The sequence below is a fragment of the Oryzias latipes genome, chromosome 20, assembly GCF_002234675.1.
Source record: "Oryzias latipes chromosome 20, ASM223467v1".
Taxonomy (NCBI): Eukaryota; Metazoa; Chordata; class Actinopteri; order Beloniformes; family Adrianichthyidae; genus Oryzias; species Oryzias latipes.
In genome coordinates this window covers 2,115,454-2,140,262 of record NC_019878.2, presented here as the reverse complement: position 1 = coordinate 2,140,262, position 24,809 = coordinate 2,115,454, and the positions used below count along the sequence as shown (strand labels likewise).

General features: G+C 40.5%; 2 protein-coding genes across 2 annotated transcripts in view; one reads left to right on the top strand and one right to left on the bottom strand.

Moving 5' to 3' along the window:
- LOC101161871 (synaptonemal complex protein 2-like) overlaps positions 1–24,809 on the top strand; it is a 51,493-nt gene that overhangs the window by 11,163 nt on the left and 15,521 nt on the right. Inside the window, exons 2-18 of the mRNA XM_023950328.1 lie at positions 549–668; positions 759–872; positions 3,494–3,598; positions 13,205–13,229; positions 13,304–13,383; positions 13,506–13,594; positions 13,734–13,768; positions 14,504–14,646; positions 14,719–14,771; positions 14,911–14,956; positions 15,033–15,125; positions 16,913–16,985; positions 18,541–18,668; positions 20,619–20,739; positions 21,911–21,960; positions 22,029–22,095; positions 23,072–23,226. Coding sequence (XP_023806096.1) covers positions 549–668; positions 759–872; positions 3,494–3,598; positions 13,205–13,229; positions 13,304–13,383; positions 13,506–13,594; positions 13,734–13,768; positions 14,504–14,646; positions 14,719–14,771; positions 14,911–14,956; positions 15,033–15,125; positions 16,913–16,985; positions 18,541–18,668; positions 20,619–20,739; positions 21,911–21,960; positions 22,029–22,095; positions 23,072–23,226 — 1,497 coding nt within the window. The remainder of the gene's footprint in view (positions 1–548; positions 669–758; positions 873–3,493; positions 3,599–13,204; positions 13,230–13,303; positions 13,384–13,505; positions 13,595–13,733; positions 13,769–14,503; positions 14,647–14,718; positions 14,772–14,910; positions 14,957–15,032; positions 15,126–16,912; positions 16,986–18,540; positions 18,669–20,618; positions 20,740–21,910; positions 21,961–22,028; positions 22,096–23,071; positions 23,227–24,809) is intronic.
- LOC105353825 (tripartite motif-containing protein 16-like) lies at positions 8,657–12,467 on the bottom strand. The gene has a single exon (XM_020702073.2). It carries the CDS (start codon positions 12,412–12,414, stop codon positions 10,234–10,236), a length of 2,181 nt encoding a protein of 726 aa, XP_020557732.1. The 5' UTR covers positions 12,415–12,467; the 3' UTR covers positions 8,657–10,233.

The window sequence follows — 24,809 nt, the reverse complement described above, 5'->3', positions numbered from 1 at the left end:
CCCACCCCACCCCACGCCCACGTTCCAAACACAAATTATCAGCCGGCCATGGAAACCCGTTCTATGAAGCTCTCTGCGTGGTGTACCTGGGCTGATCTGAAGGTCACATGATGTTTGGAGCTCTGTAGCCACTGACTGCAGAAAGTCGTTGACCTCTTTGTTCTTCATAACCCTCTGACCCCTCTCCATCAGTTTATGTGGTCTACCACTTGGTGGCTGAGCTGCTGTTGTTCCCAAACTCAACATTTTGGTTCTGATGAAAAAAGGGCCTTCAGGTCATAATTCCGTTAGCACGTCCTTGTTTCACAGCTCAGGTCCTACACTATCTTTGGTTGGTGTACTTTTACTGCAAAGTTTATTTATTATGAATCAACAAAAGTAGGAAGGACAGAAGCTGCTTTTGTTAACATTACAGAAAAATGGCAGATACCTTTCAACATATGAACTGATTAGTTAGAAGACACGTGTGCACAGATGCCTGTAGATGTATTATTTCTGTGTTTGTGTAGGTGTGTGTTTCTGCATGTTGACCTGTGTTTGCCTCTCAGTTGGAGGTGCAGGTGGAAAACTGTCTGGCACATGCAGACCTGGCTCGTCTGGTGCTGATACTCCGCTCCGAGGGTCTCAGCAGAACCACACTGGTCAGGATGGATCAGCTGGTTGCCGAGGTAACGAGTTTGGTGATGCTCTAAGGGATGCTGAAAAAAGTTGTTGGTGATTTGCTGATTTTGATGTTCACACCCTGATCTTTGTTTTAGGATTTGGGTCAGTGCCATTTTGGCAGAGTTCTGCTTGTGTTAAAGTCTTTTGACATTCTGTCAGGTAACACAGATGAACTACTGGAGCTTCTTGACAGCGGACTGACCGGGAAGGTGATCATTTTTATTTATTTATATATATTTTTAAACCTTCTATTTAACCAGGAAATCCTGTTGAGATGAAAAACCTCTTATCCAAGGGAGTCCTGGCCAAGAGGCAGCATATTTCAACACAAAGATACACATAAACAAACGTCATCAAACCACATACTTCATGAAAAGCAGTTGCTCATTATTATTGTTTCAGTCTCTAAAGCTTTGAGATTGTTCTTAAAATTTTTTAAAGATACCAGTTCAGTTAGTTCCCCGTCTTTCTGCAGAATATTCTAAGTAATAGGAGCAGACTGGACAAAGGCTTTTTTCCAGCTCTGTGCAGCAAATGGAACAGAAAGCAACAGCTGGTCTTTAAATCTTAAGGAGTAAGATTCCACACTTCTTGTGATTAAGGAGCAAATGTAGGGAGGGAGTGATCCAAGCAAGGCCTTTTAAATAAAAGTGTACCAATGTTCTGCCTCCTAGTGGCCAGAGAAGGCCATTGTAATCTTTTTATATTTTTTGTTTTATAAATTTAAGTTTTCAGTTTTAAAACATAATACAAATAAATTCAAAACCCAATCCCCCACCCCCTCCTGCAGTCAGTTGCATGTACACCAATATCAATTTAGTAAAAAAAAAAAACATAAGAAAAATAAAATGGTACAAGTGATAAGCAAAGAGAAACATGAATATAAAATCAGTCATAATATAGGTAAAATAGCACATAAAAAATATAAAACAAAGTGAAGTGCAAGGCCTTTGTGCTCTTGTATACAGGTCACAATGATGCGTCATGGATCTACTGTTGGTAATGAACCTCAGGGAAGCATGGTGCATGGTTCAACGTTTGGAGACATGAAGACGAGGCATTCATATACAGAATATCACCATAATCCAGCACAAAAAGTTGCAGTGACAAGACGCTTTTTTACTTCAAAAGAAAAACACAACTTATTACGGAGGAAAAAGCCAAGTTTAAGTTTTAGGTTATTTTTTTTTTACAAGTTTTCTTCTGTGAGGTTTAAAGGTGAGGGAGTCGTCAATCCAGACACCAAGGTATTTGTATTTGTGAACCACCTCTGACATTTCCATCCAAGGTGGAAACCATTGGTATTTTTTTCAGGGACCTTCTTTGATTTGGAAAACATTAGTTTAGTCTTGTCAGCACTGAGAACTAATTTTAACAGAATAACTGAATGCTGGACAGCAACAAAAACTTTCTGCAAGGTTTCAATCACCTGAGCAAGAGATGACCCATAACAGTAAATAACTGTGTCATCAGCATAAAAATGCAGATTAGCATAATTTGACCCAAATCAAACTGAGCCCTGTGGCAACCCCCTTTTGGACAGTAACAATTTTAGAACAGAGAGCTTCATATTTATTGCATTGGGTCCTGTTATTCATGCAACTGCGTGCTCTGACAATCCAAGGCTGAATAATGTGGGTCAATAAGGGTCAGCGGTGTCAAAAGCTAAAAAAGAGTGATGCACAGTACAGTTTTGTGCCACAATGATTTCATTTATCACCCTCATAGCGGTGCTTGTTCTGTTATTTATTTTTTCTTTCTTAAACCTTACTGAAATTTAGAGAAAATATTATTAGAGTAAAGGAACTCTTTCAACTGGTCCCAGACTTGAAAGTTAAATGTTTGGCTGGACATTTAACCCTTGTGCTATCCCAGGCACTTTGACATTGGGAGTTGGGTCATCTAGACCCACTAGACAGTGCGCTGGACCTTTTTTCTTCAATGATTTGTGATCTTCACTTCATTCATGAAGGAATGAATGAATAGCAGAAGGGTTAAAGCTTTATGCACTCCATGCACAGTAAAAAGATCAACGTTAAATGGGTCCCTCTATCCAAAATGTTTATCTCCATCATTTAAGGGGTGGAGGCATGAATGGAATTTGGGGTTCTATGTGGGGTGGGGATGGGGGCTTTATTTTAATTTTCATATTGTTGTGCTTGTTTTGTTCTGGTGTTAAGCACTTTGTGTTATGTTTTACATGAAAGTGCTTCATAAATAAAGTTTGATTCGATTAACTTGTTTAGTGATTTGACTGGTTAGACTGATGTCACGTGCGTGTCACCTGGTTGTTTGGCATAGGCTAACGTCTTTATTTCTGAAGCGGCAGGTTTCACTCTGACACTCTTAACCTTTTGATCAGTAGCAGGTTTGTGTTCATTTTTTGTCCAAGTGCTTTCCCCAGATCTCCTGAAGATCCAGGAGATGTCGCACCAGACTCATCTCAGCTCCAGAATGATTCTTTTCCCCTGTAATCTGTTCCTTACAGAAATAATCCAATTATTATTTTTTATTTTGTTTTATTATACTGTATTTATCCTACAATGGGAAATTTGTTCTCTGCATTTGACCCAACACCTGGGGGAGTGGTGAGCTGCAGCTGAACCGCGTAAAAGGTCTTGCCCAAGAGCCCTCACTTGGTGATGTTAATTGTTCGCCATTGATATGGTAATTGCCCCAGTACCATTGTTTATTCCCCTCCGGGAATCAAACCCTGGTTTCCTGTGTGGTAGCCTCTCACCTTACCAACCGAGCTACCTTGCTCAGTTTGGCCAAACCTTTGTTTCTTCTAGTGTCTTTTCTTCATGTTCACTCACTTTTTTTTCTGCAGGTGGTGCAGTGGTTTCAAACAGTTCAAGAGCTGCTGACCTCTGACCTCCACAGAGGCTCTGCCTCTCTGATGAACCTTGTAGAAGAGTTCTTTGACTTCTTTCTGGTAAGCACCTCTCTGCCTTTACAGCATGAATGTGTCTGATGATGGAGAGCCTCATTGAACCAAGAGCCTCCGTGAGGTTCAGGTCTACAAAGAGCCTCCATGAGGTTCAGGTCTACAAAGAGCCTCCGTGAGGTTCAGGTCTACAAAGAGCCTCCATGAGGTTCAGGTCTACAAAGAGCCTCCGTGAGGTTCAGGTCTACAAAGAGCCTCCGTGAGGTTCAGGTCTACAAAGAGCCTCCATGAGGTTCAGGTCTACAAAGAGCCTCCGTGAGGTTCAGGTCTACAAAGAGCCTCCATGAGGTTCAGGTCTACAAAGAGCCTCCATGAGGTTCAGGTCTACAAAGAGCCTCCATGAGGTTCAGGTCTACAAAGAGCCTCCGTGAGGTTCAGGTCTACAAAGAGCCTCCGTGAGGTTCAGGTCTACAAAGAGCCTCCGTGAGGTTCAGGTCTACAAAGAGCCTCCGTGAGGTTCAGGTCTACAAAGAGCCTCCGTGAGGTTCAGGTCTACAAAGAGCCTCCATGAGGTTCAGGTCTACAAAGAGCCTCCATGAGGTTCAGGTCTACAAAGAGCCTCCGTGAGGTTCAGGTCTACAAAGAGCCTCCGTGAGGTTCAGGTCTACAAAGAGCCTCCGTGAGGTTCAGGTCTACAAAGAGCCTCCATGAGGTTCAGGTCTACAAAGAGCCTCCGTGAGGTTCAGGTCTACAAAGAGCCTCCATGAGGTTTAGGTCTACAATGAGCCTCCATGAGGTTCAGGTCTACAAAGAGCCTCCATGAGGTTCAGGTCTACAAAGAGCCTCCATGAGGTTGACATTGTGTAGATTTTAAACTAAACATTTGTTTATTTTTAAATTTGATTATATACTTATGCAAAACACTTTGAGTGACCTGAGTTGCAAAAGTGCTGTATAAATAAAGTTTGATTTGATCTAAAGCATTGACTGAATACGAGAATGGCAGAGAAGCTTAGATGAAATCCACCAATAGGATAATTAACAAGACTAGTCTAATTAAGCCTTCATTACCTTCATTATCCAAATGTTGCTCCAAATTGTACTCCTGCAACAGTAAATTTGGTTGTATTTGCTGCCTTAAGTGTTAATTTTGGACACCGCCTGCATTCCTTTGTCCTTGGAGTTTTTTTCTTATTTCTAAAGTGGACGCTGATGTTTCCTTTGATCTTTGTCGATTTTCCACAACCTCGAATAGACTTTAACGTTTGTCAAACACCCAGAGTTAAGATGAAAGAGATCATGGAAACTAATTCACTTTGATGCAAACTCTTGTCTATATTTTTTTTCTGCAAGAGGGAAAAAAAAAAAACTGGCAATGTTTTTTTTCTTTTTCTACAAGATTGCGCCCTGGGCAGCCGCCCACGTTGCCTATAGGAAAAACTGCCACTGCTGAAACCTGATGATGCCAGCGAATGACTGGAGCAAAATAATCCTGTTTATTTTCTTTAAGAAAAACAATCCAAGTATTTAAAAATGCTGTACGGCCTTCGCCCACGAGTGGCCGGGATAGGTGACCCCAAAAGGGAAAAACTGATTAGAGAATGAAGAAATGAATGAAAGGGGCTCAAGTAATCTGAAAGTTCAGACGGGAGACTGCAATAGGATTAAAACAAACCATTGGTGTTCTGGCATGGAGAAGTGGTGGTTCTCTAAAGAGCTATTTTTTAGAAAACTATTGAGGGTCACCTCCAGATTCTGATCAGCCGTGGTCCATCTGGGTGGATATGGGTTTGTTCAGAAACTCTGGGTTCAAGCAAGACGGATCACCCACAGCAATCCAGCTGTCACCATCACTCTTATATTGATAATCATGTTTATTATTATTTAACATCATGGTTATCACTTGCATCATCATAACTATCATACATCATGTGTTTATCCAATGACAAATAATCAAGTGTCAGAGTTCTACAACAATCAAACAAGAACAAGCAAGTGATTTATCATTATGATTTATTATTGTGAAAGCAAAAATCACATCTTCCAGATCATTTTACATTGAGCAGGTAAGTCACATGGACAAGTATGGCCCTTGCTGCAGGTGAGATGTTCAAGACATTTGTCGTGTTCACATGTGCAAACCATTCCATGTGTTTGACAGCTGGGAATAAAAGAGATCAAAGTTTAGGATTTAAGTAAAATTATGGACATTGAAAGGTTTTTTTTTTCTTTTGCCTGTATTAAAAGAACTGTCCAGTCCCTACTTAACCTCTAGACCTCAATCGGCACAGATGTTGGAACATTGGCACAACAAGTTGATATTTGATTTGATTATTAATTCTAGTTAATACAAACAAAAAAACAATTACAGATTTATCAAGTTCTTTACAGAAATGATGAAATGCATTGTTAAATATCAACAAAGATACTTAAATCACATTTGTTTAAACTAACTTAGTGATCATTAACTAAAGTCAAGTTGAGTTTTGATCCGAAAGATTCTTTCAAGTTACAAATTCCAGTGCCTATTAATGATTGATTATCTTCAGAAAATCTTCATCCATCATTACGGTAAACAGTTACATGAATCATACATCATATGACAGATATGTAAAACTCACTGCTTATAATCATATTAGCATTTCATTAAATCCAAACATCATTGCTACACATTGCAGATCCAGTTATCAAGTAACATCGAGTGCTTATTGATTATCCTAAAGAATTCTTACATCTTTTCAGTAAACATTAATAATCACACTTTAGATAACCGATATGTTATAATCCCTGATTACCATTAGAACACGCGATCACATTAAACCCCGATTTATTGCTACACATTGCAGATCAAGTAAAGAAAATCAAATGTAATTCAAATATTTCACTAATCATTATTGCACATTACAATGAAATACTCATTGGTTGTAATTAAAAGATCTTTGATTATTTCACCACCATCAAGTCCACACATGTGTTTGGATTTTATTCAAAATCCTTAAACTCTTTCTTTATATCCTGAAATCAGAGTTTCTTTATTCATATTCTTTAATATTTGGATATTTAACATTATCTGAGCTCATTACTGAACCCGTTCCAGTTTAGTGCCACACACCGACACACAGAAACTTTTCTTTGTGGTTCTTATCAGTTTGATCTTGACGTTCCTACATCCCCTCAGTTTCTTCCTCCTTCATTTTGTAAGAACTGTTTTTGGATATTGAATGGTAACGATTTCCCACTGGCTCTGGATAGAAGTTGTTGGTGTAAAAATCCACAAAGTCATACAGTTTGAAAAGTCTGGATTGATAAAATGAATTGTTTGTATGATCAAGATATGGGCTTTATGTACATTTCTGACGCCTCTTTTTAAGTAAGAAGAGAGGATGTAGTGAGCTCTTTTAATTATTCCCCCAAATTTCTATAAAGAAGGTGAAATATGGTAATATTAAGGAGCACTATAATAAATATCTACTGTTGCATTCATATATATGTTTAGATTTATTTACTATTGAAATACTTTTGGAGACTTTAGTTTGTATGTGTCTGATGTGAGGCTTCCAAATTTGTTTCTCATCGATAAAAACCCCAAAGAATTTGATTTCTGTAACACTTTCAAATAACACATTATTTATATTATTTGGTTTCATCGTTGAAGTTACCATAGCTTTTGACCCAAGTTAGCGCTATTCCTCTTATCCCATACACTTCCAGTTTGTCAAGTAGGATGTAATGATTGAGAATCAAATGCTTTTTTATGTCAATGAAAATTCCAGCTGCATATTTCTTTTTGTCCAGAGCATTTGGGATTTCCTCCACAGCATCAATGATAGCCAATCAGGTAGATCTATTTTCTCTAAAATCATATTGGTTTTCATTTATAATGTTATATTTATCAATAAATAAAACCCATTTATCATTGAATATTTTTTCTAAAATTTTTGAGAATTGTGGAAGAAGACAAACAGTCTATAGTTTGTAAATTGGTGTTTGTCTCCACTCTTATAGATGGGAATCACTTTGGCTATTTTCATTTGGTTTGGGAATCTCCCAGTTTGTAATGATAAGTTACATATGTATGTCAGAGGCTTAGATAAACTATAAATGACCTTTTTCACCACCTTCATACCCATATCCTCACAATCTTTTGAGTTTTTGCTCTTCAATTTATTTACATTGACATCAGCTCGTTTTTGTTCACATCAGAGATAAATATTGAGTTTGGGATCATTTCCATGGTGGATTATTGTCTTTGATGGTTTTGCATTTTGGAATTTCTGCTGCCAACTCTGGACCCACGTTTACAAAATAGTTATTGAGACCGTTTGCTGCTACATTGATGTCATAGCTTTGACCCTTCTCATCTGTAAAGTAATCTGGATAAGTTCGCTTTTTTGTCCCATTTTTAATGATGTTATTTAATAATTCCCAAACTCGCTTTACGTTGTATTTATTTTCATTCAGTAGATTATTGAAGTACACTTTTTTACTGTAACGTGTTATTTTAGTTAGTTTATTTTTATATGACTTGTATCTTTGTTCACTTTCTCTTGTCCTCTGTATTTATAGAGGTTATTTTTCTTTTTACAAGCATTTTGTAGACTAGTGGTTAACCAAGGGCATTTGGCAAATTTGTTCTTGAATTTATAAATTGGACAGTTCTTATTGTAAAGTGAGCTAAATATTTCTAAAAAAACAACAAATTTCCTAAGCAATATCGAAATCTTTCTCTCTGTACACAGAGTTCCAGTTTTGTCTGTATTAGTCATTATTTAGAGAATTTATAGTTTTTTCATTTCCTAACCTTTTATAGACTAGTTCTTTAATAATTTTCTTTGTCTTTACATTGATGTCAAATAGTACAAAAACTGGTGAATGATCAGTTATGTCACATATCATTAGTCCACTCATATGAGTGTATTCAATATTATTTGTAAAAATATTATCAATAAGAGTAGCACTTTGAGTAGTGATTCTGCTGGGTCTTGTTATGGTTGGATATAAACTCATTCCATACATTCTGCTGATAAAGTCGTCGGTGGCTTTATGTTTGCTGGGGTTGATCAGATCCATATTAAAATTTCCACAGATGTATAATATTTTGTAATTTAGAGAGGTAAACATCTTTTCCATCCAGTCACTGAACACTTCTAAGCTTGACCCTGGCGACCTATAAACACAGCTTATAATGAAATTTTTCCCTGAATTGTTACATATTTCAATTGTAAGACATTCCAGTATTCCATCCACTGCGACAGACAATTTATCAATTACTGTAAACTTTGTATTTTTTTCACATATATTGCGACTCCTCCACCTTTTTTGTTTACTCTGTTCACATAGTTAAGTTCATAGTTTTCCAATTCAAAGTCAGCGTCCTTGTCGCGTCTGAACCAAGTTTCAGATGGTTATAATATTAAAGGAATGTTCCATATTCTATACATAGGCCTTGATGTTTTCAAAGTTGGTATACTATGAATGATTGACAGCTTTCCTTCTGGGTTAATAGTTTTAATCAATGCTGTAATATTTGCAGTCTATATTAACAGTGGAAAAGAATTGATCAGGGTCGATGTCTTGAACGTTGTTGGCATTATCACTGAATATTTGAAGGTCGGTTTGCTCACCATTCAGATCTCTGTAAGTCGTTTGGTTGCAGGTGACTGTTAAAAAAAGTGTTTTTCGTTTCCTCGTCTTCTCACCTCGTAAGACCAGCATCTTCACTTATCTCTTGTTTAGACCAGGGTAGATATTTTTCCAAGTCCATGCTTTTGATAATAACCTTGGACTGCTCAGGGAGCCACAAAGTTTGGCATACATTTTGCAGTCTTTTACCCAGGTTCCTTAAGTTTTCTCCAGTTTTTTCAAATAACGTGCTCTTCTGGCGATGTCGGTATTCCTTTTTAGTGAGTTCTCATTCATGGAAACGTTGGTTACCTTCAGATTTCTTCCTTGCTTCAAAAAAGCTGCTTTGTGTTACTGATTAACAAAGTTTAAGAGGATTGCTGGTTTGTCTCTTCTCCTGGGGAGCTGTCTGCAGATCTCCACAATGTTAGTGTCCAGAGAAATTCCTTTGGACTTTAGTAACTCCTCCACCTGTTTTTCCACAAAGCTTGTCTCAGCGATCAGATTTAACCAACAGGAGAACATGACTTTAAAATACAATACAATAAAGCCAATCTGGTATATATGTATAACTGCTTCCAAGCCAATGATGATGACAGAAAGCTATCAGTCAATGGTAGTTGATCGAATGATGAATTGCCCATTTAAACCAGTTTTGGTGGAGGGGAGTGGGGGGACTTGATCTGGTTGTTGTTCATTTGAGAGACGAGATTCACTTTGTACTTGAGGCAGAAGCTGTAGAAAGAGTCTTGACAGAACATTTTTGCAGTTTCCATCAAGTATTTGTAGTGGGTAGCTTTGGTGTCTCATTGAGAGGAAACAGTCTTTCCAACAAGACGTAATCAAGCAAATGTAGATGGGAAGGAAAAGTCAAGTCTAGTTCATGGAGGTTCAGCGGTACAACCTATGAAGCTCAAAAGACTTTCAGGAGTCAGATGTCCCACTCCAGTGGTTAGGATCCTGTTGAGCTCGAGCTTCATTCCTGATTTGGTGAATTAGGGTGAGGGGTTTATTTTTGATATTTTTTCATGAAATGCTTGTTTTTCTTTTTAGAAACTAGTCTACCGTAGTTGAAGTATCTCAACAGTTCCAGAACTGACACAAAGTCCAGCATGAAGTGGATGTGCAAATTTGGTTTCAACTCTATGGAGTAGTGTTCTGGTTTCAGCGACACTGTAAAAACACAGAATTCCTGCCTTGTAATCCAGGTACACTCCCACTCTGGATGATGGAGAGCTTGTCAGGACAGTGTACATGCTGTTGTGTATGAATTTGTTATTGTGACAGTATAAAGCCCAAGACTTGTCGTTCTCTCCAAACCCACTTCCTTGTCCTTTTCTGTTGATGTTGTTATATGAAACGGCCACTGAAACCATCCCCTTCCACTCCACCTCCCAGTAACAGCGGCCAGTAAGACTCTCTCGGCTTAGAACCTGGAACTGATCTGCAAACCTCTCTGCATGGTTAAAGAGCCTCTGCTTTTTCTTCTCACGAGTTACTCTTCTGTTCTCCCCAGAAAGTGTCAAAGATTTGTTCATAGTGTTTGGATCCAGTGTGATTTGGCAGGAATATTGTAGGAAGTCTGTTGTTGTTTTTGGCTCATGTGGTGATAGGTAAACTGGAGTAGCGTGTAAAGGCAAAGTCTCTTTGCGTGGCGGGTTGATTGCAAATGGTAGACGGTCATCTGGAGATTTTGATGATGGTTGAGCTGATGGGGAAGTACTATGTTTCTTTGAGTAAGAGGAAGCTGTAGAACACTCTGAATCCATGGGTTTCTTTGTATACAGGTCAATTGAAGCCAAGGGAAGGGGAGCAGCAGACTCCGGTGACATGCGAGGAAGATCTGAGCATGAGGTCACAGATTCCTGTCCGAACAGGTAAAGTTGAGCCCAAGAGCCAGAGAACCCATTTTGTGATTGGGTAATTGGAGTCGCTGGTGATATCTTAAGGTCATCATTTGATGAGTGAGCTGGACTGGGCCATGAAGTGATGGATCCCCTTTTGGGTTCAGACCCCTGTAAAGAGTAAGCTGGTGGTGGTAAGGTTTTGGGTTCATCTGGGGTCAGGCAAACAGAGGAATTTGCTAAAGATATATTGGGTGCTAAATGACAAGCTAGCATTGAATTTAAGGCATCCTCATTCTCATGTGCTAGTAAAACATCCACTTCAGACTGTGAGATTTTGGTCCACTCTTGCTTCAGGACATCATGGAACTTCTGTGTTACCTCAAACACAGCAGCCGTTAGCTTCTCAAAGTACGTCAGGGGACGGCTCTTGATGTTGGGGAGGTCTGTGGAGGTGTTGATTGAGGACAGTAAAGGGAAATTCAGCAGAAACTGGTTATTGTCCTCGGTGTTTAAAAGCTTCTCCATTTCTAGGTCTTTCTTTCTCAAATCAGTTATCTCCTGCTGGAGCTTTTTCTGAACCTTTTCAGCTCGACTCACCTCAGTTTGTTGGCTGGATCTGATGGTCTGCTGAACTTCAGAGATTCTTATTTTCAAAAGTTGAAGGAAGTGATTGAAAGCCTTCTGACTGTCTCTATCTGCTCCGTCAGCAGAGGTGTTGATAGCTTCCACCTCAATTTTAAGCAGCTTTATCTCCGCTTCTCTGTTCTGGATGCTCTCCTGGATGAGTTTCCGGTTAAGCCTGAGCTCTTCCTGCTTGCTGGTCCTTTCCATTACAGCTGAGGTGGTATTGTGACCTTGATGGTTTTCCACTGAGCAATGATAACAGATGAGTTCTTCATCGCTGCGACAGAAGATCTCCTTTGTGCTGTTGTGAAGAGAGCAGATGTTCTCCTGAATGTTTGGAGAGGCTTCCACAAGCTTATGCTTCTGGAAGGTTAGGGATTCATAGTGAGGCTGCAGGTGGAGCTCACAGTAAGAGACCAGACACTGCAAACAGGACTTGATGGCTTTTAGTTTCCTACCGGTGCAGAAATCACAGGCCACATCTCCTGGTCCTGCTGAGCGATCAGAATGAGGAGCTTCTTGACCTCCAGTCCTCTTCAGGTCTTCGACTAGACCTGCCAACACCGTGTTCTTCCTCAGGGCTGGTCTTGGTTGAAAGGTATGTCGGCACTCGGGACAACTGTAAATTGTCTTAAAGTCTTCTACATTCCAGTGGCTTTCGATGCAGCTCATGCAGTAACTGTGTCCACATGGGATGGTCACTGGCTCCTTTAGCAAATCTAGACAGATGGAGCAGGTGAACTTGCTTTCGTCGAGCTGAAACTGAGCCATTTGTGCGGGCGAAATCTCTGCTCAGTGCTTGCAGTCGTTTGTTGGAACAGTGACGGACTAAGAGGAAATGTTTTCCTGAGCTCTGGAGTAGAAACCAGAGGGAGGAGTTTACAGGTCAGACTTCATTCCATTTAGTTAAGCAACATGGTTAGATGTGATCACTGGAAGAATACTACTAAAGAAGAAATCTGTAGATTTCACTCATGTGTGTTTGTGGATGCTCATTTGTGTATATATGTGTGTTTGTGTGTCCACACATGTAGGTGGTGTGTGCGAGCGCCTAGCATGACGATGTCAGTCAGCACATCGCTAACATGATTTAGAAACGCTGTGGTGATTTCACCCGGAGGCAGAACGATGTAGACGATGAAGGAAATGCTGAAGAATTTTCCCTGAATTCCAGTCTGACCTGTTTGATGAGTCCTCAACCTCAGTGTTATTTGCATTATCACTTTTCATTGTGTCCCAATGCTTTGAATGTTTTTATAAATGATGACCTTAATTTCTAGAAATCGAACATTTTATCTTGAGTGCAAAAAGAAATGGTCTCAGCCTTCGATCCAGCTGTGAAGTGTCAGCATTTGTAGTTCTCATGTCCTCCATTGCTGCTGCTCTCATCCCTGTAGCCTCCTGATACAGCTCCAGCTTCCTCCACCTGACTGTTGGGAATGTTCTGCTGTCATTTGTCTTTGTGTTTTTTTGGTTACTTGGATTTCAGTCAAAGGTCAAAAGCTGAAGAATGAATCACAAAATACTGCTGATGCTTCTGAGTGTTTGCTTTCTGTTCCAGCTCCTGGGTCAGGCATCTCTTCCAGGTTGGTGTCTAAGCTGTTTTTTGGTCCTGCCTTATCTTCATTTATGCAGTGTCTCACCCTTGGCTGTTTTACAGTGAGTCAGCTGTCTGTGATTCTTCTTCAGCTGGCTCATCTGGCTCTGGAGCCAGAAGTTCACTTCCCGTTGAGACTGGAGGTAACACAACAAATAATAACCCAACATTTGTTTTCCGATTGCTGCTCTCTGGTTGTCAACATTCATTAGTTCCAGGTTCTGCCTAATTCTGCTGATAGAAGTGGGCTTTCCTCTTATTGCAGGCCATCCGAACCTTCAACAACATCCTGGAATCTATGAGCCGAGAACAAAGGAGGTTGATTCAGCATGAGCAAAACCAGATCCAACTCCTGTGAGGAACTCGCAGTCAACCCTTTCACTGCTGCACAAAAAGATTTCTTATGATTAAATGAGACATTCAGTGACTAAAAATAAAACCTTATCGGGTGTTTTTTCTTTTTCTTGCTGTCATCTGTTTACATGCCTAACAGGTTCCAGCTTGCAGCAGCAGTTCTGACAGCCGGAGGTGAGTTTTTTATGAGTAGGGTCTTTGTTGGAGGGGGACATCATTGGAACGCAATTGAAACAGCTAGACATTCATGAACACCAGTGGCTTTGTGTGTTCCTGATTCTTCTGTCTCCAGATCTAATCTCTGCTCTTCATCCCTTTAACGCTGCAGCTTTAGCTCCACTGTTGGTGTTCTTTAAGCCATCAAAAATCTTGAACCAAATACTCAATGTATGAACCAATCAGGTTCTGAAGCTGAGAAAAGCAGCTTTGCGCTGATATGCAACACTTTACAGTAAAGTGTTTATGCATTTAACACAAACCAGCTGGTTTTGATCCAGAGGAAAGCGACTTTGCATTTAACGCAATGTTGCAAGCTGCTTTGCTCTGCGTCAGAATCAAATTCTTTGCGTGAACAATTGAAGATTTCCAGTAGTTCAAAGAGCGCGTGTTATGTTGCTGTTGCCAGTAACAGCCCCAGTGTTGTAGGGTTAAAGCCCCGACAAAAAGGGTGTCTGCAAGTAAAACTTGTTTGTTAAAGTATTAAAATCAAATGCTAAGAAAGATAAACGCGGACATTTTCTGAATATGTGTTGGAATCTATGGATGGAGGCTGTTGACTGCAGGGTGTTGTAAAACAAGCAAAACCAAAGACAAGCCCCCAAATATTTGTCATGCTCTTTCCTGGAATGCCAGCCAGGCTCGCCCAGAAGACATGGAACAGAACTTTTCTCTTGTTTTCTTTGGTGCCAGACTATGAACTACAGGTCAGCCTGTCAGAGGCTTTGTGCCGTCTGACTCCTCGCAGAGACAGAGAACAGAGATCTATTCAGTGGTTCTCCAGCTGTGAGGTCAGCAGAGCTTTCTGTGACATCAGAGATGCAGACTTTGAGGTGGTAGGTGTCTCTCTAGTCTGTCTGGCTGTCAGAGTGCCTGTCTGTGTCTGACCTGGGTGTCTGTCTGTTCAGGACTGCCGACGCTTCCTGAACTTCGTCAATGGTTGCCATGGAGACCAGAGCAGGTAGAAGCTCCTAACCCCCCTGTTGTTCCTTATGACCCTTTTCTACCGTGATGGACATATGTCCATGTTTGAAAAGTGTTTCCTCTAAATGGTGGGAATTTGCCAACTTTGGTTGTTTTCCCTGTGACTGTTCTGTCAGGATTTATACCTTTGCTTGCCAGCAAGCTTTTCTTGGCTCTACTCAGGTAAAACCTTAACTCTTTCTTTTTCAGACATTATCTTTTGACTGTGACCACGATTGTATCCTGTTTTCTTCCACAGCTTTTCTGTCCAAAAGATGAAAAACTGGACAGTTTCTGGATTGATTTCAACATGGGTTCAGGATGTCTCAGCTTCTTCATTGATGATCCCCAGGTCTGAACTCAACCGCTGGATTGTTTCTTGTTGTACTTTTCCACTTAACAGGCTCACAGCCATGTTGTAGATAGATCCCGGTTTGTCAATCTCCATCATGTTGGTGAATCTACAAAGGATAGTCACCTCCAGTGGTCCTAAAAGATTCTCTCCTGATTACAGACGGCATAATCTGTATTCAGCATAGTTCACTTCTAAATAGAGCTATGACGTTGTGGGATTTTTGATAACCGCGGTGATGCACCAGCAGTGTCGCGGTTAACCGCACCCCCGCCAAACACAAAATCTCCCGGCGGCCGCGTCGCAAATGAATACAATCGCTCCATGCGAGTTTCACCTGTTCTCTCTGGTACAGACATCTTCTCAGAAAATTGTTTATTGCTCAGTAAAAAACAGACTGCAGACACTTTGTCACCTTTCTGGTAGTCATGAAGACTGACACCCATGAAGAACGTGGGGCAGGAGGCCCCGCCTTTGTTTATACAGACACGTAATATTGCGCTGCACAAAATAGTTCCCAAACAAAACTTGTAGTGATATTCATCTAACAGTGTGCGTTCATGTTTGGTGTTACGGAGTGAAGAAGAACGGTAATAACCCCCCCCCCCCCCCCAACACAAAATCCTCGAGCGGGCGGCCGTGTCGTGCACTCAAGAACGCACGCAGTTTGTAATGGAAATGAATAGAATGGAAATTAATAATTAGAACGCAGTTAATTTGTCGTATTTCCTTGCGAGACGGAAACTTCAGTTGTAGGATCAATGAGGATGTGTTTCTGAAACCGTGCGTGCGTGTGTGTGTGAGAGAGAAATGTGAGAAGAGTGAGCTGCGTGCAGCGTAGAGGGAGTGAAGGAGAACAGTAATAATAGATTTCCCCCAGAAACCCTTGAAGTCTGAACACAGGACTAGCAGAAAAAGTAAATTATCAGCAAAGATGAATGTGTTTATTATAGTTCCAATCATGCACCATATGCAGAACTTAAAAAAAAAACTTGGTGATGACCTCATCACCGCGGTGATGCGGTTATCGTCATACTCCTACTTCTAAATGCATAAAAAATCCACCATAAAAGATTGAAATGATAAGCAGGATATTTGTCTAGATCTTCTTCTCATTCAGTAAGGATGCCAATATCTCCCTTTCCCACCTCCTCAACCCTCAAGAGAACATGGATGTTCCCAGACCGGGATAAATATAATCTTTCCAGAATTTTCTGGCTCTCCTGAAGGGCCTTCTTGTCAAGCAAGCATCTAATGCTTCCTTGTCATCTGCTTTAATTGACTTAACTCTGAATTGTAAAAAGAGGTGGAGCGCCTGGTCATCTTCAGGAAACCCGCCCTCCTCTGCCACCCAGACCAGGGCTGGCAGAACCGCCACATGGAGCATGGAGAATGCAAGGTCCAGTCCAGCTAAAAAGATGGCCCTCCTGCTGCGCCAGGGGGCCAAGCACGGGGCAGGAGAGACCCCAACCCCAGACAAGCAGCCCAAAACCTTGGAGTCCTGAGCACAAACCAGGGCCGCCCAAGGAGCGTCCAACCTCCAGGAAGTCCAGTTGACAGCAAGGGTTTGGGCCAAAAACTGGTAATAAATAAGGTTATAGGAGGAAACATAATCTGCAAACCTCTAGTTTCACCAGTTTTTTGAAGATTGGTGATTGGGAATTTTCGAAGGCTAATCTGGTAGAGATCTTTGTCCTGGGTCTTGGTTTACACTCAGCTGATCATCCAAGGCAAAGTGAACCTTTTCATGTGTCTTATATGGGTACATTCATTTTTGTCTATTCCAGGGATTTCTGTGGGGGACGGTCCACCTGCCCCGGGAGGAGGTGAATCATTACAGCATCAAAGTCCAACAGGAAGGTAAGGAGTCAGTTCTCAGAAATGTTCTTGTTTCCTTATGGGGGAAGTGATTCAGTTCAACGTGTTCCTAAAATGTATTGTTGAGAAATGAATGAAGATGTGAGAAACTGTTGAGGTGGGGGGCTGATGTGGGATGACTAGCCATTTCATTGCAGTCAGGCATTTCAGGCTGATGTTCCACAGCAGGTAGGATTTCTATCAATGCTTGGTTTCCATGTGAAAGTGGGATGTACGGTCTCTAGTTTCTGGTTGCCATGACAAAGCCTTAAATGTGTATGTCATAACTACAAAGTGTGGTAGTTATAACTTACACTGCTCAGAATTGGTCACCTCTTTGCCTGTAAAGACACTGTGTCTACTTTCCTTCTAAACAAGTGATGTTGTGAAGTTTGTGACTGTGAGGGACTGACCTTTTTAGCATCAGATTTACTCAATTATGACCCCAATTTATTTGCCAACTACTGAATGTATTCATATCTCATAGCACTATTCTTTCCATACACATAGCAGGTTTAAATTGGGCCAAGAAAATTTTTAAATGCATAGCTGTTCAGTATTCTTCCTAAAAAACACCAAGATGGATGATCAACAGACTAGAACAGAAACGGAGCCATAGAGGATGGAATCTCTCTCGCTTTCACTCTCTCACTCACATACTCCTCATGGAGAAGATGACTGTCTGACCCAGGACTCCACCCACTCACCTGTTCCTGGATCAAAGACTTCCTCACAAACACACCACAGACAGTTAAACTAGGACCCTACTTCTCCTCCACCCAGATGTTGAGCACAGGCTCCTGACAGGGATGTGTGCTGAGTCCTCTGCTGTACACACTCTACACAGCAGACTGCAGACCAGCCCACACCAGCAGCACCATAGTGAAGTTTGTAGACGACACTACTGTGGTGGGGCTGATCTCTGGGGACGATCAGACGGCCTACAGAGATGAAGTCTTGATGCTGTCTAGGTGGTGTCAGGCTAATAACCTCATCATGAACACCACCAAAAACACAGTTTTAATTATAAAAATGATTGCAATTATTCAAACCTATAGAAATCCCATTTTTTAGCATCGGTCAGTGGGTAAATATTTATCATTAACACATATCTCAGGATGTCACACTGTGGACGGGGGAGGAGGTATAGTCTGCATACCCCCCAGCTCCCACGAGGGATATGAGATTCCCTGGCTGGAATGGAATCCCATTGTAGCTGCAGGAATCCTTCCATCAGGTCCTCAATCTGTAGGAAAAAACCCAGAATGTACTCCACTACTCCAAATGATTCTAAGTAGCACATATCTCTGTGAGGTTTCTCTGAACGTCTTGGCTCATCTGTGAACTCATCTTCATTGACTAAAGCCTCTGTTCACAGAACATTTAAACATGGTGCATCTGTGAACCTTCTGTGTTTCTGGTCAGCTCCATCTCCACCACGAATCAGTTGTCTCCCATTTATGTACTGACACACAAAACCCTGTTACTGAAGAGGCCTGACTTCCAACATCTTCTCATAATGACTTTCTTCTTACGTTCCCTTGGTGGACCTGGGCAGAGACGGTCCTCACAGTCGAGCTGAATAGTCCCATCATACTTCACAACTGCAGAAGTCATACGGTGGAACTGAGCTTCAGCTACAAGCATCACAGGGACTTGGAGGAGGCTGTTGGGAAAGTTTTCCAGGTATTTGTGAATTTTCTGGTCAAATAGGTGGTGCATTACAACACTTTCAAAATAAAAGGATTCATAGATGCTGGGGAGGATTTCCAGTCCTGCAGGTCTCATGAAAGTGACTCACATACTTCCTGCAGCAAAAAAAGATCTCTGCAGATCCATTTGTTGGGCGTGCAACAGTCTGAAACAATCTGCCTTTGGTGACTGTGGGATGTCATTGTGCTTAGCAGAGGTGTGGAGGGGTTAGGGTTTCATTCACATAACTGGAAGAAAGAGTGGAGGGATCACGACACAAACAGAAAAGGTAAAAATAGAGCTTGCTTCAGAAACAACCTTAGACACAGGATAACGGTTCATGCACATGGAAGAAAAAAGTCAATCAAGTGATCCTAATATGAATTCATGTGCCAGTGTGTCTCCTTGTTCTGTTGCTGCTGCGGTGGCTAAAATCTTGTCTGGTTAGTAAACCACCATAACCACCTAAAAGAACAATCCAAAGCTCTAAACCAATTTTTGATGAAGGACTGGCTGAAATGACTCAGCAATTTCCAGTTATTATCCTCTTCACTGAAGTGAACTGTTATCTGGTTGTAGATTTCTTTTCTCTTTTTGCTTTACAGATTTTAATTTATACAATATGGTTCTGTAAGCTTGTGAAAGTTGTCTTACCCCAAATTTGTTTAGTAGTAAAATGCTAAAAGTTTTAAGGAACTAAAAGTTGAAAGATGTCTTGATTTGAGGTGTTGGGTTTTAGGATGAATTTGGATTTTTGCCACATCTTTGCTTTTGCTTTTTTTGTGTTTTTGAATCCAGTTTTTGGACAGTGTCCAGATTTCAGAGATTGAAGACGATCACGATGCAGCAATAAGAACTGGTGTAAAAATCTCTGTTGTTCAGTGACTGGTATCCATCATCAGTCTTTCTAAAAATTAACGACCTTGGGAGTATTTTGGGCAGGCAGCTCGAGCATTGCATTTACCCGTTTACTCCTCCCTGCAGGCGGTTCATCCTCATTTACTCACCTGTTCAGCGTCCTACTTAAGTCCAGGTGCGGTCCAATCCTCTTCTTCCATTTCCGTGGGCTCTGCATTTGTCACCCCACCCTCCTCCCCGGCTTCCACCTGTGCGTGCCGTTAGGGGTAGTTTAATACCCAAAATTTTCTATGGAGATCTTTGTTTTATGTATCTGAACGGAGCCTTACGCCAAACTAAAAGAAATATGGAATAAATCTTTCTTTACTGCATGAGTTGTCTGACTGAAAGAGGAGTATTTCTCTGAACATGTCTTCCAACAGTCTGTATTTTAAATAATAATCTTTTTTACATAAAAACATAATTAAATAAATTGATTTTGATTTGGAATATTTTACACTTCAGGATGAATCCATTTATTTTTTATCTATATCATGTTTGTGTCAGAAAAAATGGAGATATCAAAAAAACAACATGCTGTTTGTTTACTTTGTCTAAATTGGAAGTTTTTGCTTGCAATCATGGTGACAACCTGAACCAGAGTAAGCTTACGGTTAGCATATTGGTACAATTTAAAGAAACTCATATGATACGTGTGCAAGTGAATATTACAATTTCTTCCTTTATATCATCAAGAAAAATAAGACATCAGTTTTCTTTTCAAGCAATGGATGATAAAACGGGTTGAAAACATACTTGATTTTTGCAATTTTGGGTTTTGAATTCTGTTAAAAAAATTAGGTTTTCCTTTTATTTGCATTTGTTTGTTCCTGTTGTTAAAAGGAAACTTCAAACACCAAAAGGTACATTAACCCAATCCATCTCGCACAAAATCTTTCTTTATTGTTGGCTATACATGAACTCAAGAACAAAATCTTTGTCACCTGGGAGCTGAAAATGCTGTTTTTTTGTAAGTTCAGACAAAGTAACCATAACTAATGCCTGCACACAGGTTTGAAAGCTGCTCAGATGCTCTTCTTTTTTCAGAAAGTACCAAGTTTGCCCAGGACAGTAGAATGGGAGGCAGCCGAGGCTTTCCCCTCCACAGACAAACCCAGAGCTCGATCGTACAACCGCAAGAGGCCGCCTAGAAAGAGTCAGCTCAAGAGTAAGTTCTGTCCTTCATCACGCAGAATATGCAGACATGTTCACTAGCACAAGATTTAAACTCATGTCAGTTTATTTATAAAGTCCAACCAAAACAAAAGTTGTTTCAAGGTTCTTCACAGGAATGTTGAATTGATCTAAATAAATAAATGAGTTCTGGTTTCTTCCTACTTTTCTTTTTTTTTTTCTACCATCAAAGTGGTCTGCTTGTTTAGGAGGCAGCTTTTGGTGTTGATATGTTTTATGGTTATAAAGTACAGATACATTATTTGAGGCCGAGGGCTCTGGGGGCTAGACGTTTTCAACTCTATGAAGAGCTTCATGTTCCTTTAAAGCAGTGTTTTTCAACCTTTTTTGAGCCAAGGAACGCTTTCTCCTTGACAAAAATCCCACGGCACACCAGAGCAACCGTTCCGCTAAAGACCCACTCCAGTGAAAACTGTGTTTCTGGTTTTTCACACGTTTCTGTAGCAATCTTTCCCACGATGGAGGACATAAATAACATAATTTAAGCTTAAAAGTATATTTCTAAGTATTTCTTTATTCAAATGGGATGAATCAGGAACAGATGGAGAAAATGTCTGTCTGATGACACGCTGTGTTCCACGCTCAACATGGAACAGAGGAAGCCAAGGAAAAAGTCGACCTGGAGGTTTGAACGAGGTAGAGAGGCTATAGAGAAGCAGATCAATGTTCTTGTGACCGCAGTCACAACATTTTTTATGGAATGTCTGAGACTTGGAATTTATTCCTTTATTGTGGACTTCCAGTTCTTTTTTCTCAATTTTCCATTGTTTGAGAAATTAAACAGGTCATGAATGTGGTTTTAATTCCTATTTAACTGATTTAGCTTCAAGCCTTTCAAGCTTTTGTCTGCTTCATGCTGGCTCATTTTTTTAATCTCTTTTTTATCTTTAGTTAACTCTTTATCTAATTTACTATTATTATTTAGCTTTCACTTACAATATTCGCATTTGTAATACTGTCTCTTCATCAACTTGTGGTAAATGTGACCGGTCATCCAAAAAGTTAGTTTTTACAGCTTTGTAACACAGACTTGAACCCATCAAGGCTTATGGGGAGAAGAAAAGATTAAACTCACACATTAAAAGTCAGAATGAATCGGTCCATCAAACAGACTTTAAGGATGCTAACTGTGAGCTGTCTCCTAGTTTTACCCATGTCATCTCCATGCAGCAGTGAAGGCTCCCCTTCATCTAAGGTAACTGCCACACTTAAACAGAAGACACAGTTTTGGTTAAAAAAAATCTGAAAATTTTTTCTTTCCAGATAATGGGCAAAAGTAGAGCAGAGATCCTGTTTGATCAGATTAGAAGCTCAACCCCTACCTTTCATGGTAAGTACTGGTGTTCATGTTTTTGTCATGGACCCTGAATAGCAGGGAGAAACGAGTGCAGGTGTAAACGGCCGCTGTCCTCCTCCTGAAGAATCCTCCGCCCTTCAGATTACCTACAGGGCAGGTTATCTGTATAACAAGTGTGAGCGGTTGTCCATCCCACTTCAGTTGGAGTTGATGAATGTTGATTATGTTCCCATGGTTCAAATCGTCCTTCAGATTCATCACCGGCTTAAGTCAGAGTTTATTAGTTATTTTAGTAAACGCTCATAAATCTGGGTGTTGGAATGAAAAGACTTGCACATAAAGTTCAGCTCAACTCAGTGGCCTTGTGGTAGAGTGTCCACCCTGTAAATGGAAGAGCATGAGTTCAAATTCAAAGCCTCTAAAAATGGGACCCAATGCCTCCCTGCTTGACACTCAGCATAAAGGGGTTGGATTGGGGGGGGTTAAACCACCAAATGGTCCCCTAGGTAAGGCTGTGTCTGCTGCTCACCACTCCTCCAGGGTCAAATGCAAAGAACAAATGTCACACACCTAGGTGCGTGACACCTGATGGGACTTTAAAGTATCACTTAGAAGTTTGATCTACAGCAAAACTGTTTGTCTTTGACTTTGTTGTCTGGAGTTTAGAGATCTGATTGTTGGTCAAGGGGCGACATTTAAACTCAAAGCATGCAGGTTATTTGTCTTTTTCCCCAAAGTCACATCTGATAGTCCTTACACGGTGGGCTTAAAGCACTGCTTGCTTGATAACTTTATTTCAGGTCTGGTTTCTCACAATTGTGTTATGAAACATGTTGGATGTTGGTTAGAAACTTTGGGTTGTTATGTAAGAAAAGGGACCATGGTGGCTGGACGTGGATCTTGAGGGGTCAGCCATTGACTATGAATTGTGGGGTATCTGTGTGGATGACTGTCTGCTTAAAACCTCAGCAAAAATGTTGTGTTTCTAATCATTTTGTTTTCTGTACAGATTCAGCTGGTTTCCAGTTATCATCTGATGTCGCTGATGACAGTCAGTCTGAGCATCACCTGTCTGATGGGCTGCAGCCGGCTTCACAGGATTGTGAAATGGCAGATCTTCACGTCTCACAAGACTTCCAAAGAAGCATCTCTCCCTCAAAAAATGTACGTCTTTTCTTTTTTGTCTGTTTGCAAAAACCAATTAGAGTATGTCATTCTACAAATTTATGATGTTATTGTTATGGTCCCAGCATACAAGAAGTAACATAGTAATCAAAACAATGGAACAACAATGGTGACTTCACCAAATGTTTGGGTAAATAAAGTAAGCAGTCAAAACTGCCTCTAACCAGGGTTCCAAATGAAGCAAAGTGACTTGTCATGTAAACTGCATTTATCATAGTGCTCTGTAACAGCCCCCTCTAGTCTTTAGCATTAGAAGCATAGCAATCGAGATACAAAGTGGGGTCCATAGGGTACCTCTTATTATTATGCTTCCTTTATCGTAGTTTTAACTTGGGCTCCAACATTTCACTTTCCCCACAATTTGGTTTTAACCCTAATTTTTTGCTCACGGTTTTGTTTTGGTGTTATATATGATTTGTGGAATACTAAACACCCAAAAGAAAATTTATTTTTGATTTGCTAATAATCTCGAAACAGTAAAGAAAAACTTTACATTAAGTCTGGTGTAATGTAATGAAACAAAATCAAAAATATTAAATCAAGCACGTGTGTTCGACACGTTTAACATAAACATATGCAAACATCTGCAGGTGGGATGCTACGATTCCCTTTCCCACAATAGAACTTTTTCGCAAAAACCGGAAACACGTCATCAGAGTGTAAACCCAGTTCCTGTTTGTGCTTCGCTGGCGGAGGATTGGCAGAGCCTCGCGTGTTTTCGAAGAGCCTGAGTTGTGTTCCGAAGTTCACCAGCGCCAATGTGGTGAAGAGTGTGAAGATGCATTCGTCAACTAAAGGAAACAAATTGGACAAGGGATATAAATTCGTCCACGAAAAGTTTATCCACCATTACCAAGGTAAGCTTCAGCTAGCTTAGCCATAGCCGCATCACCGGTAACTCTGTGTGTTTACGTCAATCCTGGTGTTATTAATTTGTAATATAAGGCATAACACATCGCAGTGAATATGTTGTGTGTATGTTTAAGTGAAAAGGCATGAGATTAACATAAAACCCAAAAATTTGGTGAAGCTGTAAAGAAGAAATGTCAAGTTGCTCGTTTGCATCTTCATTCTTTTTGCTGCGGTTGCGGCACTTTCTTCATTTACTATTAGTATTATTTTTCTGAAAGTAGGGTGACCAGACGTCCTCCTTTTCCTGGATATGTCCTCTTTTTTGATACCTATATTATAAAATAACATTGAACATAGATGAAATGTAATCATATTTGCTTCATGTATGCAGCTCTGAACACCAATTACTCTCGATGAAATATCTCACAAACTCACTTCACTCCTCTTTTTTACAAACTCAAATCTGGTCACCCTATTGATAGTTATAGTTTCATGTTACATTGATGTAGCAACATAAGTAACTGTAACCTATTTAATTTATTGTGGTTAGATATCACTGGATGCATTAAGTGCCAACCTGAAAGCTTTCTCCTGCAGTTGTGTGGCTGATAAAGGATTCTGCAATGACATCCTTTTGCCATCCTGTTCCAGAGCGCACATTATTCACAGCTGGGTCTGCAGGCAGTCCCCCCCCTGGCCTGCATGAGTGG

What these genes read in the sequence shown, in the direction of transcription:
- LOC105353825 (XM_020702073.2), bottom strand. Translation starts at nt 12,414, where the DNA reads ATGGCTCAGTTTCAGCTCGACGAAAGCAAGTTCACCTGCTCCATCTGT.